At 39.5% G+C, this 20414-nt stretch overlaps 1 protein-coding gene across 1 annotated transcript in view; it reads right to left on the reverse strand.

The window, feature by feature from the left end:
• The window catches only part of LOC109632679 (proton myo-inositol cotransporter), a 54569-nt gene that overhangs the window by 28692 nt on the left and 5463 nt on the right, over positions 1 to 20414 (reverse strand). Inside the window, exons 2-3 of the mRNA XM_020092098.2 lie at positions 13449 to 13608; positions 11998 to 12206 (exon numbers count right to left, since the gene is read on the reverse strand). Of these exons, the coding sequence (XP_019947657.1) occupies positions 11998 to 12206; positions 13449 to 13608 (369 nt within the window). The remainder of the gene's footprint in view (positions 1 to 11997; positions 12207 to 13448; positions 13609 to 20414) is intronic.

Genomic DNA, 20414 nt, shown 5'->3' on the forward strand with positions numbered 1-20414 from the left:
TGGGATCACGACACCTCGCACTCTACACACTCAAGATCAGAAGAGAAGGTCAGAACTAAGAGAGAATGGAAATTAGAACTTATCCTGTTTTATAAAACCACTGTGCAGCCTACTTTGTATGACGGGGAGCTGCTGTCACAACTGAAGCTACAGTACCAGTGTTTCTGAAAGTTGTTCATGTCAACAACACCACCACCGCTCCAGTGTCTGAAACGAATCAATTAAAGTAATCAATGAATGGATGGAAGGAGGTTTTCCAGCAGTCTCAAACTTACACCAAGGTAGATACAGCAAAAGGCGGAGAAAGAAATAGAAACAACCTGACCCAGGCAATGTAACTTTTTTCCATTTGATGTTTATGACATGTTGGAAAGGTCTCTGGCTGAATTTAAATAAAATCATACCAGCAGAGGCACCTGCAGCTGAGCAGAGGATGCGACACAAAGGTGTATACATTTTTAAACTCCAATTGATTTTCCAGCTGAGATTTCTATAATTCAGCAGTTAGACAGCTCTCCCTGCAGACACGCTGTCCATCATCACATGGAAGTTGATGCGGCAAAAAGTTCAAGGATAAAACTGTTTTTCCTTCTCATGCCCAATAGATTCAGTGACAGATTCACAGTCTAAAGGGTAAAAGAGAAGATCTTGAGTGAGAGAAGGAACTACATAGCATGCCAAAACAGCAGCTGAAACGAGAAAGTCTGACTACTTGGAAGGTAAAAACGTTATGAACCAAATGGAAGTCTGGAGTAGTGCAACAGTGTGAGCAAGCATTCACCTGCAAACTGTACCCATTGGACAGTATTAGCTGTCAATCACACAGTATCCATGTCCAAATGCATACAGTGCTGTACCGCCTATTTTACTCTAAATGGGTCCATAATTTACAAAATGATCATGTTGCATTCAAGAAAACTTGAAATCAGAGATTGTGAACATAACCTCTGTATAAAAATGTTTCCTGATGTTATAAATCAAGTGAGAAGTTAAGTCATTTTCTGACAGACTCTCGAAACTAACTTCTTTTTACCAAAGAAGTCGCCCCCTGCTGGTAAACGAGAGACCAAGTTTCAGGAACTTCCACATTGGATTCACTTCAGACCCAGAGTCTACATCCTTTTATACATACTACAGTCTATACATTCAACCAATCACATCCATATACAGCTTGTAATCACAAGTCCCATAATAATGTTTCCATATTTTGGTGTTGCATGTCAAGTAAACTTTACATTTACACGTGTGAAAAACAGTGTTCAGTAAAAACTGCATTTGAACCACATATTGCACAGTGAAGTCCTGTTTTTCTTTTTGTCCCACACCCTGTCTTCCTCTGTGTGAAAGAGGCTGATCCAGTATCCATCTACTATCCGTGCAGTGACAGGCGCAGAGTAGGATTCATGATAGGTCTGCCAACTCCCCTCGCTCAATTATTAATAACCTGCTTAAACCTAGGGGGGAACAGAGGAGTTGAACGGCTCGGAGAAAGATTCTCTTTTGTTCTCTGTTTGTCACTGTCGCTTTTCCTCGTTGCTTTTTCAGCAACACGATGACCCGCACAAACTATTTACTGTTAGTGGTTGACACACTGTTCACAGGAGTGGCAACAACTCTATGGCTAAACACTATCATTCTATTCATACTCTAGGACATCTTTTATCCTATGATCCTATGGTATTATGTGTAAGTGTTTCACACAACGTAGACAGCAACGTAATGAACAAAGATAAGCTGTACTACTACAGTACTACTACTATACAAGCGTATGCAGCCAGTGTGGCTTGGGCTTTACTTAACTGCTTTCAGACATGCACTGAACTCCGCAGATCCTCTGCAATTTCTCTGGAGGAGGTGCATGTGTGAACACAAATGTCCGAATGAGAGGCTCTGGATTATCCAAGGACTTTCTCCATCTGGCCTCCTAATATAAAGTCCGTAGAAAGTCGGAGAATACATGCAAAGTCCTCGTTTTACACTGCACCAACTCATTCTCAAATGTTCCCTCCTATTATTCAGTGTCATTTCAGTTCTATGATCACTGAGTGACCCAACTCCACCTTTGCACCACCTCAACTCTGAACACCCAGAAGCCCTTCATATGACGTCCCAACTTCGTGCTCCATTCCTCATCACCACCACTAGTGTCTGGCCTCTGGGGGGGAAGTCTCCCTCGTACCCGAAGCACTTAATTCATAGAAGATGCGGCCATGGTGATCTACTTCCTGCTGGAGTCCAAGCTTCAAAGAATATTCCTCTTGTTCACAATAAATTCAGTTTCGTTCTACTCATCTCCTTTGTTTCTCTATAAGTCTACTCTGATTGAAGTACTTCTTGGGTTTTCACCCATGTACTGTGAAAAGAGTTCATTACTGCTGTTCGTATTTTAACCTTGTATAACTGACATGTGGATTTCTGAATTCTATGATTGCTTCAGGTCCTGCAGAGCATTGACTTACATATTAAGACCACAAAAACAAGGCTGAATACAAAACAGAATAGAGTAGAATTGAAATCAAAGAGTGAAGATAATACTGACAGGACGATATGAATGCTTAGTCACATTCCACTCAAGTCAAGAGTCAATCACTAAACAGATGGCACTCACTCTGAATGCAGACAGTGGGTTCAATTTGCGCACCAATCTGTGTTGAGGATGAGTAACAGAAAACATGACTCACAAACGCAGAGTGATTGGCGACATCAGCATTTCTAAGAGACTCATTGGTAAAAGAGTCTGTTCAGCCGCAGGGGAGAGGAGTGCAATCTGTATTTCAAAAGGTACAGAGATGACCTTCATACCTGCTGAGTGACGTGGTTTCTGATCTAAAGGCTACATCCACATGATCACATTTCACTTCTAAAATGCATTTTGAGTTTTCAAATGCCTGAAATTAAGAGTTTTGGAAGCTCTGCTATTTTAGTTTCAAAACTCTGGGGTTGTGTTCTATGGCCACAATCTGAATCTGATCAATCGATCAGCAAAAATGGAAACAATTAGGTGAATGCGCTGTTTTCTTCTTCTTTATTTTGACGGTCTAGATGCTGACAATAAACCTTTTCTGGCACGTCTTTATGACGTGTATTAGACTACAGCATTAATAACTATGTTAAATTGTGTACTTTTTGTTTTTTACATTTTAGGAATAACGTGAATAGTGATGCATCTTCAGGTGTGTTATGGACAGAGATTATTACTGATACTGAGCTAAAATGCTTCTCTGGAGGGAGAACAGACAGACAGAGAAGGAAATTATAGGAGAAAAGGAGGTGAATGAAAAAGAAAACGAATGCAAAAATGTAATTCAAAAATAATGGGAAGAAATGAGAGGAGAGGAAATATAAAGCAAAATTGTCACACAAGTTAAGAGGAGGTGAGAGGAAAACCACAGGGGGGAAAGGATCCGTTGTCAGTGGAAACAGCAGTCAACTGGGGGCCATCCATATTTAACCTGCTGGTGTTTTAACTGTCATGGCACACTGATGCACTGTTGAGTTGAAATAACTCAGACAGCTTCAACAGATGTTATTTTAATTAATGTAGACATATAGTCACACACCATTAGAGAAAATCTAGATTGGCACACAGTAAATTCAGGTAAAAAGTTGATCCTTCTCTTTAAATACAACTAAAAACTAAGAAGAGTTTAGTGGCAAAGTGCTTCTCACCTTCAATCTTGTCAAAGTCTTTTTTAACGTTGTCTCCTCTCTGCATGAGTCACTTCACACCTCTTGTCTGAGCCGCCTTGAGGCAGACGGAGTGGGTTTACACCAGTTTACTCTTGTAACAATTGTAGCACAAAGCAGAGAGGCAGTGGTTCATGATGTTCCGAGACAGCTTTGCTCAAAACAAAGCACAGTAAAGAAGATTAGGTAAACAAATGGATGTCTGATTAATACATTCAAACTAAATACTGTGAACATTCTGTGATTCAGACAAATTGACAAATAATAAGGAAAAAAGGAGGCGTACAAAGACCAAAGATGAACCACCAGAAAAGTTCATTTCAGGGGAAAGCAAGATAAGAGGTAGATGAAATTCTCCTTTGAAAATTCTTATCATATCTCCAAAATGCTGGCGCAGTTATTTGAGACGGCCAGAGGCCCATTTCACAGGGGAGCAAGGAAACAAATGTGTGTTGAAGAGACAAATCTTACAGAGATTAGTCTCCTGAAGGCATTCAGTGCACAGTAGAGTTAGACTTGAATTTTCAATTATTACACTTGGCAGGATTTTCATTTGGACATTTCTTTAACATTTCTTAGGTTGTGCAAATCTTTTCCACATTTGTTCCGCAAAGTCTAGTTTCTTTTTACCATCAGCTGTTTGTATGAGATGCAATAAATGAGATTGACAGCAGTTGAGGGCAGTTTTTTTTCATGAGATGGGCTTATTATTGTGCAACAAGCTTATTATTCCACATCATAAGATAAAAACTATATATATTTTCTATCATAGTCTTAAATTAATCATCTAATATCTAATGACTTTCTATAAAGGTGGATCACATGACACCTCCAAAAGGTGAAGCCAAAATATCCTGATTGCCCCCTAGTCGCTAATTTCAGTGTAGGTCATTAACCCCAGCCCCTCTATGTCAGCAGACATACAGACCAGGGATGTTGTGATACCAAAAGTGACTAAAACAATAGATCTAATTTACTTCAACACACAAAAAACAAAAGTGGCTATTTAGCCTTCAAGTAAACAAAAAAGTGGCATGAAGGAAGACTATGAGGTTTCAGTTATCAGGTATCACTGTAACAACACAGCAGAGGCTGCACACGTATTGTAATAACACACACACACACACACACACACACACACAGACACAGACACACACACACTCTTATACTCGAGTGGATTTTTTCTATCACACTTTGCTTTAAGTGTCATCATTTCGTGTTGAAGTGCTGAAAGTGTGACCCAATCTGCAGAACTGCTGCCATGTTATGCATGCCCAGCTATTTCAGCATTATTGATGTGACATTTATACAGTCGGGTCAAATGTCTAAAAAAAGCAAGTCATCTCGGTTTATAGAAGTTGCATTGTGAATGCATTATTTGGCAGCTGTATATTTGATCAAATTTGCATCCCCTTCTCGTGTTGGATGTATGAAAATATAATACGGTAACTTGAAGGTACAGTGTGTAGAATTTAGTGATATCTAGTGTTGAAATTGCATGTTGCAGCTGAACACCCCTCACCCTCTCCTTCCAAACATGAAAAAGAACTTGTGGAAGCCTTCAGTTGTCATAAAAACTCAAAAGGTGTTTAGTTTGTCCAGTCCGTAGAGAGGACCCCTTCAGTGTAAATATAAAGTATTTAAATATAAAGGGCCTTTTCTGGGGTATAGAAAACTACAATTAATACAATTTAGATGAAACAAACTAGTGAAAACATCATGAGGATTATTCTACATTAAATTTCTGCCAATAGTTCCCTTCACCTAAATCTGACACACTGGACCTTTAAGATCATTAATATGCAAAGCAGATTTTGGACCTCGAAAGATTTGCATACTCCGGGGTTTTTTTCATCCAGGAAGACATTTTACCGCCAACGAACTTGTCCTCAGAAATATTGAGTGATCAGACCAATCGCAAGGAAATTGTTCTTCAACTGAATCTAATAAATTATTGATGACTCTAGACATTTATGAACAATAGACAATGGATCATTTAAAATCTTTAATAAACACATGAAACAAGATTATATAGTTTTTTAACAGTACATAGTAGAGATGATTATGTCTGGTAGCATCTTTCCGCTGTAGCTGTGCACGCTCCTGCGAGGTGCATGCAGTTCTCAGCAGGCAAGCAGAACTCAGCACACTGGGCAACAAGTGATTCTGCTCCTCTCCATCACCCACACGTGGAACCGATCTCCAAAATAACCTGCTGAACTCATCCTATGTCGCTGCTTGTCTCTGTCACTCTGTATAAAACTCCAGAGCGAACCAAACTAAGACATAGCAAACCAAAAGCACCGCATGGGTTCCAAGAACCTCTGACCAGTATGGGTGTCTGTCAAGTTGAGCACAGGTCAGCGAGGGAGTGAGGAGGGAGGACATGCTGCAGGGTAATACTGTACACTACAAGGACACCGGACACGCGATGTGCGGTTGCCCCGATCCCGGAGCAACGGCAGCAACCATTCTGCAGTGGCGGGTCGGTATTGCAAAAAAAGAGTAGTGTGCTGTTTTTAGAATTTTGGCATCAACTATGAGCAGGAAAAATAAACAGGTCACAGGAAATTCTCCATGGTTTAAAGAAATTCTCCAAACATGTTTTCAACCTCATGGTGCATGCTGCAAAAGCTACACCCACTCGCACAAATACACACAAACACACACACAGACATGTATCCTCATCCATCTAGTCATTTCCATGTATGAGTTTTAGCCTATAATGAAATCTCTGGGGTCATTTAGTCAGTCTGCTGGTGATTAATCTAAATGAGTTATTGAGATTCATGACATCCCAGCTGCACACCTGCCCTATATACAGTATATGACAGGAATCTTCCTTAGGGGAACACACACACACACACACACACACACACACACACACACACACACACACACACACACACAAGTAAGTGAGAGCTGGATAGGCTTGGGGGAGGGAGACAGGAAACATAGGTGCTGTTACCTATGTCATCTGAAATTCTCATTTCCCTCGTTTCCCATTAAAGCCTATTTGGATAATCATTTTGCCAAAAAATAATTTACTGACTAATAAACCCACATCTACCAAAGGAACATTTGAGTCATAACCATTACCGCGCTTGTAAATTTCAGTCAGGGCTCATTGGAGTTTCTGTACCGAATACATACCCATTCAACAAGGGGTTTTTAATTGAATAAGGCATTTCCGGATGAGTCATGGAAAAGCATATTTAGAAAAATATGGCTGCACATTAAAGTGGCCTTTATTTTAATCACATAGTGCTCTACAATTCAAATAACTGAAAACCTCTGGAGGTGCAATTAAAAATCTTTAGTTTGTCCTCCATTGTGACCGACGATTAGTCAAGGCACAAAAACTGCAATACACTGAAAATCGCCTCAATCTTTCAACCCTTTTTACTTTTTTCTCTGTTTGAGCAGTGACAATATCCAACTCCATGGAGGTCTCCTCTTCACTGCAGAGTGTATTGCTCCAAATGATGTAATCGGAAGATGGAACCTCTAAAACTCAATAATTAAAATGTTGTTTCATCTAATATAAACAAAAACCAGAGATAAAACAACTGGTTGTGGATTAACATATTTCTGGTTGTTTTGCTACTACAATTAGAAAAGTGCAGAGTAAAAAAAATAGCTTTCATTCCCTGTAACATCAGCAACCTCTCTCATAGCGGTAACTATCTAATTTGTAAGCTAACTCTACTCTTAACTTTCAGCTTACCCATTATTTCTGCTGAAAAAAAAAACTGCGAAAAAAACAATCTCCATGCTCCTCATTGATTTTTCAACAAAATGCAATGAATACTGTGAACACCTACAAACGCCTGCTCGTTATTTGAAGATCAATAAAATCAGCTGCAGCGGATGGATAATGAATTAATCATTTGCAACAGCAATATAATAATGGATAAGTTGAATCTGGAGTTTAATGCATTCATGGGATACCTTTGTTTTTAGACAGTGTAGGCCTAGATAGAAACCAATTACTGCAGTAAAGAAAAAGATAATTCCCTTAACTCCCTCTCTTTGTTTTCATCAGAAGCCAGTTGCCTTGCTTTGCATCCTCTGCTAATGCAGCCTCCACAATAATTTCCCACATGGGACGCTGGTTTCATTTCCCTGCACCCCACCCTGCTGCCCATGTTGCCATCAGCTCATTGTTTCTCACACTGACAGCAACACGGGCAGAAATGTGTCTTTTCCACCCTTAGAACAAATCTAAATATTTGCTCATATTTCCCTTGTGGCCATATTTGTCAGGCATACAGCCCATTTGGGTTATTTAATACTACAACAAGGGAGCAGAAAGCATATTTATTGAAAAGTATATTAGCAGAGGACACACTTCCTTTTAGGATGTTTAGATTCAATTAAATCTTGATTTGAGAGCGGGGCCGTCAACTCAAATCATGTCAGGAAATAGGGATGCTTGGATGTGAGCCGGCTGCTACAAACTTTGAAGCCAGTTGAATTGATCAAATAGAGTCCCTCGAATCTTTTATCTGGAGAAGTCATGTTAAGTTTATATTGACCAAAGGAGAAATGTATAAACCTAAATTTCCTAATTCTTAAATTTGTTGTTCACTGCCTCCAAACTTTTTTCCTCTGCACAAGGCCGTGGTCTCATTAGGATTTCCTTGTGGGTTTAAACAGACTCAGAGCAGCAGCGGAGTTTCATAAAATGTTAAAATATAATGAATTATTAAAGATCAGTGGTAGAATTACATCTGTGATGGAGGTAGAAGCTAAAACTCCCTCAGAAATCAATCAGGCACAGTATGTGTGCAGAGATAATAAAAGTAAACATAAGTGTGGACCACTTCTCTTGATGACTAACACAGTGTACTGTTCAATAACCTGGAAACAGATGGTGAAAAAAATCAAACAGAGAGGCAAGTGTAAGAGATGACTTTGGACGCCAAATAAATAACAGAGAAAAGCAAATAATGAATAGCAATGGAAAAAATTGAGCTACAATGAGGAAAATGCATAAAAAACAGGCTCATTGTAACACTAATTTGAATCAGTCCACCTCAGCTGATGTTGTGGTTATGTGTGTAATGGTACAATCTCTACTTTAAATCAAACTCTCTTTTTCTAACCTTCAAATGGAGCTTTATTTGTTTTAAACAATATTTCCATTCATCCTGATTCCTGGCTGTGTGTGTTTGCCTACCAACCTGTCTTATATAAAACAGTGACTGTACTCTGCTAAATTGATGTCAATGCACTTGACATTGATCGATTTCTTTCATCTCTCCTTTTCAAACCAAAGCTGATTTATGGAGACTGAGTGAGGAGACTGAAAGTTGAATATTCCAGCCAACACCTGTGCATGCTCTTAAAAACGGAACAAATCAATAGTTTTTGTATCGATAATAGATCAAGTGAAACTAAGCCCCACCAAATTGAACAAACTTATAAATGTTGGTCCCCTAAATATGGCAGATTTTTCATAAAGATCAAGTAATCGTGGATCCGCCCCATATCAGCATCACAATTGAATTGCTTCTTTCTTGCCTCATCCTTTCAAAAAGTTTTTTTGCGCTCACACTGCTAAAAGAATGTGGACACATGTGGCCCAGAGCACATTGCTATCCAATCTGAGTGTGTTCACATCTGTACTTAGAGCTGTGCGCTTTTGATCTGATCACAAAAAACACATGTTAATACCAGGAACGGGGCCCATTGAAGCTTCATAGATAGCTCAATAGATAGCTGATTGCAGTCTGCTGCGTATTCTAATGGAATTATCAATATTCATCTCAAACATAAAACAAAATGTTTACTGCTTTCCTCTTTTAAAATGCTCTCCATATGTCTTTGTTCCAGAAATGAAATGTACCTTCCAATAGTTCTATTACGAATGATCTGCCCCATCACTCTGCGACCATCCACGCCCTTTTGTTTTTGTGAGGTTACATCTGCTTCAGCTCAGTGTGGCTTGAAACAAGGATTTTTATGAACAAGCTGTCCGAAGAAATCAATGTGCGCAATAGGGTGCACTGTGAAGTTTCTCATGAAGAATGGCAATATAATGGCTGACAGAACTGGCCTGCAATATTGCCACAATATTGCTTCTCAATCATAATTGCTGCCCCATCACTTCAATTTTCCACTTCACTCTCTCTTTGTCTTCGACCTCTCCTCCCACCCAAACTTCCCCCTCCTCCTCCTCCTCGCCCATGCACCTCTCAGGCTGAAAGGACAGTAATCGCAGCTCATTGACGAGGGTGACACAACACCATCATCACATCTTTGAGTTTGCTTCAAAGAATGAAGTGGGCCCTCACAGTTCTTTTCATTTTGTTTCCAGCTAACCCTGACATTTAAGGGCCAAAAATACAACAAATCAATCAAATTAATCAAAGAAATAATCAGCTTTGAACGTGACATTGCTGAAATGAAACCCCCAATGTTTAAGAAGAAATATAGAATCACTGAGAAGAATTCAGAGGAAACAAAGGTTACGCCCTACACTACCTAGTTGTATTTATATATGCAATATTTAGTACTAATCAACTATTTCCAGAAGAATAGGACAAAATATCAACAATGTGCTCTTGGATTAGTTTTTAAAGGTCATACTCCTGCTTAGTAAATGTCAACACATGCATGTTTGAAAATTGTACTGCATATAAATGAGCCTTAACTAAGATAATGTAAGTTATAAGTTATTTGTGTTATCTGCTGTCATTTCTCTAAAAATAAATATCTAATAATACCTATTATCTATATAATAATAATAATAATAATAATAACTTATATTTATAGAGCGCCTTTCAGGACACCCAAAGACACTTTACAATAACAACACAACAATAGAAAAACACCAACAGACAAAGACAACCAAAAAGTTAGCAGGCAAAAGCCTATAGCTATTATTCTCTGCTTTCTGACCACTGGGCCTTTTGAGAATGTGTAAATTAATTGTGTGTCAAAGTGTGTCAGTGCAACAGGGAAGATGGGAGGGATTCAAACACCATAATCAGTGTTACGACGGAGGTGAGAGAAAAAAGGGAAGGGGGAAGTGTTGTTTCCATGGCAACTGACATGTCAGCGAAGGGGCATGGTATGCCTTTGTCTTTCCAGGTGAGAACACACACACACACATTTCAATGCAGCAGGCCACAGACCACAACTTAGAAAGACCAAGGGCCAATCAAAGAGGAGTATTTTCTCTCAGAGGAAAATAATAATCATGGGGCTTGAGCTCTTTATATACAGTCTATGGGCGTGAGGTGTGCACCAAGTTTCAGTGAGAGTCCTTGGAAACAGAGTACTCCAAAGGGCAGCAGAGACAAGTTAATGGATGGCCTGCGTCGTCAAATATGTGCAGACGCACTTTGGTTCAACTGATTGCACGACAGAAATCAGCAGTTTTACATGTTGTTGTTCACACCTGTACTTAGAGATGTGTGCTTGTGATCAGATCACCCAAGACACATAATGCCAGGTATGAACAGAGGCATAGAATGCTGACATTAGGAATCCCTGAATGACATGAACAAGAAGTCCCTCTTTAGAATTGCTCCATGTTATGATATATATGACATGGTATGAAAAATGAGGAAATGCATGTTGGAATCCAAAGGCTTCGTAGAAATATTCTAACTCCAGAGATTGTTATTAGGAAATGGGGGCAGAGGGGGGGCATAAAATATGAGAAATGCGTTTTTTTTCTAAACTCCATCTGTCTGTCTACCAATCTCTCTATCCTCTCCATCTGCATGGCTGTCTGGTTGCTAGGCGACAGCTGGTCTCCAGGTCATATGTCAGCCCTAAAAAAGAGCATGTAAATTGCAAAACCTACTGGCGGCAGAGCCATGAAATGATGCGGCGCAGATGGTGGTCACACATTAGAAGAATCTTCACTTGGGATTTAGTCGTGAGAGACCTTGAGACCTCACAAAAAGCAAACACCAAACACAAGCTGTTTTGCTACCAAGTATTGCTACAATGGATATGCACATATGTGCACAACAAATACAAAAAGATCAGAACTACGAGGGGAGACACAAGCAGCATTTTAGTTCTACAGAGAGCAGGGGAATCTACGATATAGGTCAGATAACGTGTCATGTACTCTCTGACCTTTCTGGCTGGTTCCTCACAAAGTTAGATCTATCAAATATTCCCTATTTTGTTTTCATTTACAAACCGCCTCAAACTTTATATGTTGGTTATGACTGAGGTAAATTGGACATTTCAAATTTCATGTTCTAGAAAAAGCTGATTATAATGTAATCACCACCAAACACGCTTAACCAATCCCACCCTTCTTCGCCCCTTCCATCCCCTTACCTCCTCCGCTGTCCTTCTCCTCCTCTTCGATGCTGTTCTTGATGCTGTCGTACTCCTCATCAATGTTCTGGTTGCCACGGATCTGACTGAGCACGCGGCGGGCCTTCTGGGTGAGCCCGCGCTGGATTAGCCAGCGAGGGCTCTCTGGCAGGAACAGGAATCCAACGAACTGGAGCACAGCAGGAAGCACTGACAGACCCAACATGTACCTGAGGAGGCCAAGAGGAAAGGAGAAAAACTACGTAATTTTTTGGCAAACTACAAAGTTTGGAAGCTGGGGTATGACTGTATTATTTCTGTGCATATATATATCTGTATCATTTTATGTTGCGCTATTAGCCAGCAAGCATCAGGTGGTTTGATTCATTAAAAGTAAAGACTGGGAAAAAATATCATGGCTTTATTCAGCTTTTTCTGCTTAAAATATCTCAGTACTATATTTACATTCAGTAAGTATCTAATTTGAACCCTGAACATATATGAAATATTGTAATAAGTGGATTTTTTGTGCAAACCAATGGTTGCACTAGAAGTGTAGTGCATAAGCATTCACTTGGATTATTTGTGTATAGGTTTAAAGTGAACAACATACAAATAATAAAAAAGAAAGATTGACTTTTATTAACTTCTGCATTTCTGACAACAAGCCAAAACTATTAAGCGTTGATTTCTGATATCATGACAGAATAATTCTGCCCAAACAGAACAGCTCATATACTGAACTATTATGTGGAGAGGAAAATTGCTTCTCTGAATCCACTCATGCACAGTAACAGACAGGGTTCAACTCATTCTGTAAAAAGGGTCAGTCTGAAAATCCCCCAAATTATGAGGTAGGACAGCAGAGCACAAAATGGTATAAGAGAGGTGAACAAGGGGGAGAGGACCATAATGAAAGCTTAATCTGTAGAAGTAGAAGAAGTCGAGACGCAGCAGGCAGTCATTTTATACAACTCCAAGGAGTCGGAAAAAAATCCATATATTTATACTGAACGGAACTACCCATCACACCATTCTTCTGTTGCACCCGCAAATCCTCATGAAAAGGGCAATTCGTATCTACAGCATCTCAAAGCTCGATATTCAACCACAGAGGAGTCTGTGAACCAGCTTTCATGGTGACAGCTAAAACAGGATGCAAACAGAGCAGAAAAAAGTAGCAGCAGATAAAAGAGGACAGAGGCAAGGATACTGTATCTTTTTCATGTTAAGTTTGGCTGCTCTCAGCAAATGTTAGGGGCTGACCCATGCATGTGCTGACATTTGAAAAGAGGGTGTGAGCCAGGGCGACTTTTCCTGGCATTTGATATGATAATAACTAAAATAAAAGATGCTAATATCATATCTAACCATATGACCATCATGTATGGAGATGGGGTTCATGCTTTGAAAAAAGTATCTCAAGTTGACGTTTGCCGGCTAAATTGTATTTAAACTGTATTGTGTCTCACCTCCACCCATCACGCTGCAGGTAGCTGAAGGCGCCATCGATGAGGCTGGCGGTGAACTGTCCCCCGGTGATGAAGAGGGTGTTGACGGTCACCAGCTGACCCCTGAGATGGGGTGGAGACGCCTCAGCGATGTACACAGGCACTGTCATCGAGGCAATGCCTGCACAGGCATTGGGCAGAGAAAGGGTAGAGTTAGCAAGCAGTTTGCTTACATTGTTCGAACGTGCTTCTGAAGATTATGTTCAGTGACATGTGCTTTGTGCAGTAACTGTTGCACTTGTTCTCAGTGGAAATATAGACCTACATGTAAGAAGATTGCGTTATTTTGTATGAACTGTATGCGATGTAAAACATATGAACTTACCACAGCACAATGCTTCATTAGAATAATAATAATAATAGCAAAATCCACAGATAATTCTTATCACCTTTGCTGTTAATCATAGCATTTTTGGCGTCTTTCAGCCTATAGTTGTGGTATTATGGCTGCAACTTCACTGTTCACTGCATATAAAGATGGACAACACGGCTCCATTTTCTCACATTGTACAAAACTTAAGCCAAAATATCCTGGATACGGATGCTGCCTTCCTGTGCTGGTGATCAGTGTGGAGCCACAACATCCATCACCAAGTTTTTATAGCATTGAATACAATTAAAACCAATCAGAAACATGACCACTTAAACAAACAGCAGTGTGATAAAAACAACCTAAAATAACAGAAACCATTTTTATTTGATCTGTAATTTAGAATTTTGGTCTATGTCCCATCCAACATGGAGGAGGCACAGTTCATGCCAGCCACCAGGGTGCAAACAAGATGTTTTGGCTTCACTCTGAGAAGCTGACAAGTCATGTCATCCACCTTTATACAGTCTATGGAATGTGACGCTCACATCACCATTGTTTTAGGCTGATCACAGTCAGAACCATGCACGCCACATGTTCAGCAGATGTTAGCAACCAGCTGGTCAACACAGTGGAACATTGAGCAATTACAGAGGCAGACTGCTTCCTCAGGAATCTGTGGATAGCAAAATATAACTGAAAGCAGAGAGAAAATAGGATCTTTTACCCCACAAATGTTCAAAAATTTAACTAAGCTTAGATAAAATGGCAATTGTATAGAGCTTGTAGACAAGTGTACATTATACAAGAAACGATAATAACATTATTATTTAATGATATAAGATTTGATGACAGTGAAAATACACTATAAGTCACAATTACTTTCTTGTTATGACTTTCAAAAGGTAAATTACTTTTACCTTTGACCATGACATGCACAGCAGCTGCATTAACATTCTGTGGATGTAGAGTAAACACAAGAGACACAGAGAAATACTATGGATCATCTCAGTAATGGGTGGTGCACTATTCAGGCAACTATCCAGTCTCTCTCTCTCTCTCTCTCTCTCTTTCTCTCTTACACACACACACACACAGTAGAAACAATCACAACGACACACACTCACAGTCACTTGCACAAATGTGTACCCAAATACACGCAGAACAAATTGTGTGTGTTTGCCCAGGATGAATCTGACGAGGTACCATGAGACAGCAGCGTTCTGCAGCTGGCTCCTGATAAGCTCTATTAATAGTCTGCCACTGCTTTCTGCACACACACACACACACACACACACACACACACACACACACACACACACACACACACACACACCTGCCCTCCCTACCACTCCCCTCCCTGCTGCCCCCCTGGCCTCAGCGGCCGCCATGACTACTTGGTTACCTGTTGCTATGGAAACCACTTGCTGGGAAACTGGCCGCGCTGTCTCTGAGCAGGCACCACACTGTGGCAGCCCTGGGAAGACTAATCAATAACCGGGAGTGAAAAGGATTTCTTATCTTTTTTCGCTAAAGGTTTGGTTTGGGAAGAGCGCTGTTACAAAGAATTGTGCTTTAGTGCATAAAAAACATAATCTAAAGACGACACAGTACCATGAGCAAAGTCATAGTTCAAACCCCTGTGGTCATGTCTCTGTGTAGTCTAGCGTTCAGTGCTGAACGATCAGACAGGAGGCACTCACAGACCCAAACCACTTTCCCTGTCTGCTGTTACACTCAGAGATATCAATCATGTCTCTTACATTTTTTTAAATTTCCAAATCGATTTATTGACCGTGCAAACTTACCCTGAAGGTTTAGAGTCAAGTCTTTATCTTAGTTATGACTAAAAAAGGATTATCATCTGATGGCCGAAATCCAAGAACCAGATCATCGCCAGAATCTAATCAACTGTTATCTGGCATGAAGCCTGTCGGCTCAGGGCAATTTGATGAAAATCCATTGATCTGCTTTTGAGACATGCCGCTGAAAGACAAACAAGAAAACCATAGCCTCTATGACAAGAGGTTACAGTCGAGCTAGGACTTTTAATTTTCATTTGTGCAGTGCATGCTTTTTAGTCCTAAACATTTTAATAAACAACACTTATTGTTCAGTGTGTAGAAGAAATGCAGTTTTGGCAAATTTTCAGTGACTTTCACTCTGGCTTCAAGAACAGCTGTGAAAGTCACAACCTCCTCTTTGCTTTAAAATCTCTGCATAGTAACTCTTTTTAATCTATTGTGAAAGATTCCTTTACCATTTTATGTCAAGCACTTTGAATGTCTCTTTTGTTAAAATGTGCTACACAGATAAACTTGCCTAATGTTAGGTTACAGGCAGTTGGAAACCTCCCAAGGCTTAAATTAACTTAAAAGGCAATACAAATATAAAAGCAATAAATATGTGGTTAAAGACATAAACCTTAAAATTCTGTTGCATGTCTTGTGAACAGTGAGTAATATTCTCAACAAGTAAGGAGCAACTTCATGCATCTATGCATGTCTGAAGAGAGCTGGCGTCACCATTCAGCCAAATAACAAAAAAAAAGCCCCATAGACCACCACTGTAAATGAGACATCTGTTTGACAGCTGTTGGAAAAATGTTTCAGGGCCTGCAGGGACCAACCAGGATCAACAGGGGAATCACAGTAGGCTGCACAACACAGCGGCAAACCGTAAAAACTACCTGTTAAAACTTGCAAAACACAGCAGATAAAGATTTCAATTTTTATTCCTATCTATCTAAAAAATTGTAACTGTTTGTTTGTGCTGTATTTTTGTCCTACTTGTGTCACATTAAGCAGATGCACACACACGGACATATGCACAGATTTCAGCGCGTGTCACACAAACAAGTCCTCAAGATCTTAATCAGCTGCACTGTCTCTATCTGTATTTCCATCTTCCTCCTCCACCTTTTCTCTGCAGGTTTTTCTTCCTTGTTCCCTTTATTTTATCTACTTTAGCAATATGCATCAGCAGCTTGTCTCCATGCAAACCACGTCTGCTGCTACAGGCGGCCCGTACGCCTGTTAGTGAGAAACAACACTGATGTTAATGCATATAGTGAGTAATGAATCATTTCCATTTCACATCTTGCTGCAGGTGGTGACAGAGAAAGTATGGCTCAGCCCATCAAAGCTAATCCCATTACAGGCCAGTAAAAGGTCAAATTCAATACTGTACAGTTGCGCTTCAGTTTATTGACCATCTAAAATGTAATATGTTTGGCTGGAGTCTCTAGAGTCCAACAAGATCATTTTATTTTGTATTGGCTTTTTAAAGTAAGTATTTATTCCTTTTAAAGTGTTTTGCTTTGACATGTCTAGTATTGTCATGTCTACTGAAATAGCATCATGCTATAAATGAAATGAGAGCTGATTGTTCATAATTGGACAAAAAAAAAGCTTATCCAAGGGGCAATTTTGTGTCTTTTTGTTTTGTTTAAGCAAAATGTAAGTTTATTTAGCTCTCATTTATGTTGTATAGCCAGAGTCAAAATCATACACATACAAATTATACACTACACTTTTTTTTTCATGCAAATATTTTGCATGTTATTAATAATTCACAAAACTGTATCCAGACAAGGCAAGCGGTTTCCATTCCGACATGTATCGTACCAATCAGAATATGTGCTGTTGATAAGGTCACATTTTGAAGCAATAGTAGTAGAAGTACAACCTCCTCCTGTCACAGTCAGTCTCCCATCCTCCCACGTCACAGTCAGTCTTCCATCCTCCTACTTCTCAGTACTTTTCCATGGTCTCCTCCTCTGCTTCATCTGCCCGCCAAGCCACACCCTCTGACCAACCCAACATAGCTGCTCCTCATCACCTGCAATCAGCCCAGTATATAGTCACCAGTTCCACTCTCAGTCAGTTGCCAGATTGTTCAACGCCTTAATGCAAGACTATCCAGCACTCATCTCCGGATTGATTCTCTGTTGCCGACCCTGCCTGTCTCTGACTAACCTGCCTCGTCTGAAACCTGGTAATCACCTCTGCCTTCTGTCCTCAACCAAGTCTTTTGCCTTTTTGCTTTTTGCATTGCCTGCCACCTGATCTGCTGTGAGCTACGCTCAGAATAAAGACTGTTACCAACTGTCCAACGCTTGATGTGCTGCATTAGGGTTCAAACCATATTGTTGGTGTTTACATTGTGTAATGTAAATGGTGAGGAGTATCAAAATTCGCCACAATTTTTTTGCTGTTTTGTTCCATTTATTTCTGTTTCACTCTCTTCTGATTGCACATATTTCTACTATTTTTACGTCTACGTGAGTTATAAATGCTTGTAATCACGTCAAAAACTGGTTGACTTACCAAGCAGCTAGATGGAAACTTCTAGGTAGATACATCCTGCATTTGTTTTTTGTGGAACACATTTTTATTTTTCTTATTTAGTTTATTTGGCAAGCTTACACTTCTTCCAACAGGAGTTGCTGTTGTCCTACCTCACTATTAGAGAACATAACCTGGGTTAAGTAGCATCATTTTGATAAAATCTCAAGTCTTCATATCCCTCTGAAGTTCTCTGTTGGAAATAAAACTAAAAACAAGCAGAAATGCCTCAAATAAAGACTCAGTTTCCTCCCTTGTTTCAATCCCTCTAAAACACAGTTGCATCCTTTCTCATTAATGAGCTCTCTTTTCAGAACCACGGACAGCTCCCAGCACCACCTCTCTCTTGCTTTCTCACACACACACACACACACACACACACAGACACACAGACACACACACACACACAGACAGAGAGAGAGTCCTTGTCTGGTCAAGATCAGCCTCAGCACAGCACACTTAAACAAAGGGTCTGTCTGGTCTCTGGAAGGCAGCCTCTAGGTGCAGAGTACAAAACTCGAGGCCAACACTTCACTTGCTCCTCTGTCACTGTGATGTAGTAAAGACACTGGCAGGAGATTTTTTCTGCTGCTAAGTAGCTAGTTGTGATGGAGGAAGCTAATTAAAGGCTAATAGAGGATCCTTGAAAATGCAGAGAGAGGAAAAGAGAAAAGTCCACCAGATAAAGCTTGCCTTTTAAATGGGTAAGTGGTGTGAGTGGTGATTTGATTCAGCAGCAGAAGCAGGAGAGGTTTTACCCTCTCTTAATTAAATTCAGTAACTTCTGCCTCATTTCCCATTGGATTCTACCAACAAATTTGTTTGCCTATAGATATAGTGACTCTGAGTTTTGTAACTTCCACACCCTCAGTTACTTCTTGCTCTTATGCAACCATTTTGTGGTGGGAAAAAAAGAAGAAATGCACAAATGTCAAGCCAAAAACAACAATTTTACACAAAACTTGACATTTTACTGATTCTGTTTCCACATTACAACAAAAATATGCACATAAACAAACCCCCTATTAAGTCTGCACTTAACTCCTGCCTAGTTAGTGCAAGAATTGTGACTTAAATATATAAACCAACCAATTAATTAGCAAGCCTCCAGGTAATAATTAAATGTTATCACAATGTAATTAACAGCACTATTTTTAATGCAGACCCTTCATTCCCTTTCCAAGGACAAAACAATTCAACATTTGCAAATGCTGGATAATTTCGCTGGAAAACCTGATTACACACACAGTGAGCGTGACTGTGAATGCTTTAGTGTGTTTGTTTCTGAGGGAATGGATTATGACCAAATTAAGCTGCAGGGATCAGAGCCAATTTCTTTTAACAAAAACAAATTGAATAGCTCTTTAAATGTTCACTCCGCCATACAGCTCACACAGAGTCAAATGTTTTCAGGGGAGATTCTTGGAGGAACTTCCTTGTTGACTTGCACAAAAGAAGGTATACAGTCAAACAATACAGCTGTCATTGAAAAACTAGTTAAGTTTGTTGATCGTTTTATTTCACCTCTACTTAGCTCCAACAAATCAGTCCCTAATCATCGTAATCTAAATGTAATAAATGCAATCTTTATTTTAAGAGATGCTATTAAGATAAAAATGTGTATTTGCATGTTATATTTCTTTTTATATTTGTTCGCTTTTTTATGTTTTTAATCTTAAAGAAAAGTTTCTTTGAGCATTGGTAAAGGTTCTGTCCAAATAAAAAATATACTATTATTATTATTATTATTATTATTATCAAAAAAGGCTTTAACCTCCCTCCACTTTACAACCTTCATTATTATAAATTTAAAAAACTTGAAAACCTCTTTGAGAATCCCATAGTACAATTTACTACACAGAATTTTTCGTCAAATACTTGTGCTATCTGTACTGAACTGTTCCTACTGCTGCTGCATCAATATGAACAAGTTCAAATAGGGGAAGAGCATTGTATTGGGAAGCAGCTAGGTCAATACAGTTAGCATTGGCCATGATCAATTACAAAAAATGTAGATCATGGTTGCAAATATTTTTGGACTTCTTTATGAAAACAATATGAGTTTTACACCAAAGTAGCTGCAGTGTTAGCTGCTGTAGTTATAAACCACACTCTCTGTTGCTATAGGAACCAATCCAAATCAACCTGAATTAAAATGCTAAGAGTACAACCTACATGTGGGTCTGTTGTCCAGCAAAATTGTCTTTTGAAATATCTGTCTGGAGAAATATGATCTGGTTGTGATGATACTTTTCATTAAAATTGTCATGA

The sequence above is a fragment of the Paralichthys olivaceus genome, chromosome 23 (genome assembly GCF_024713975.1).
Source record: "Paralichthys olivaceus isolate ysfri-2021 chromosome 23, ASM2471397v2, whole genome shotgun sequence".
Classification (NCBI taxonomy): Eukaryota; Metazoa; Chordata; class Actinopteri; order Pleuronectiformes; family Paralichthyidae; genus Paralichthys; species Paralichthys olivaceus.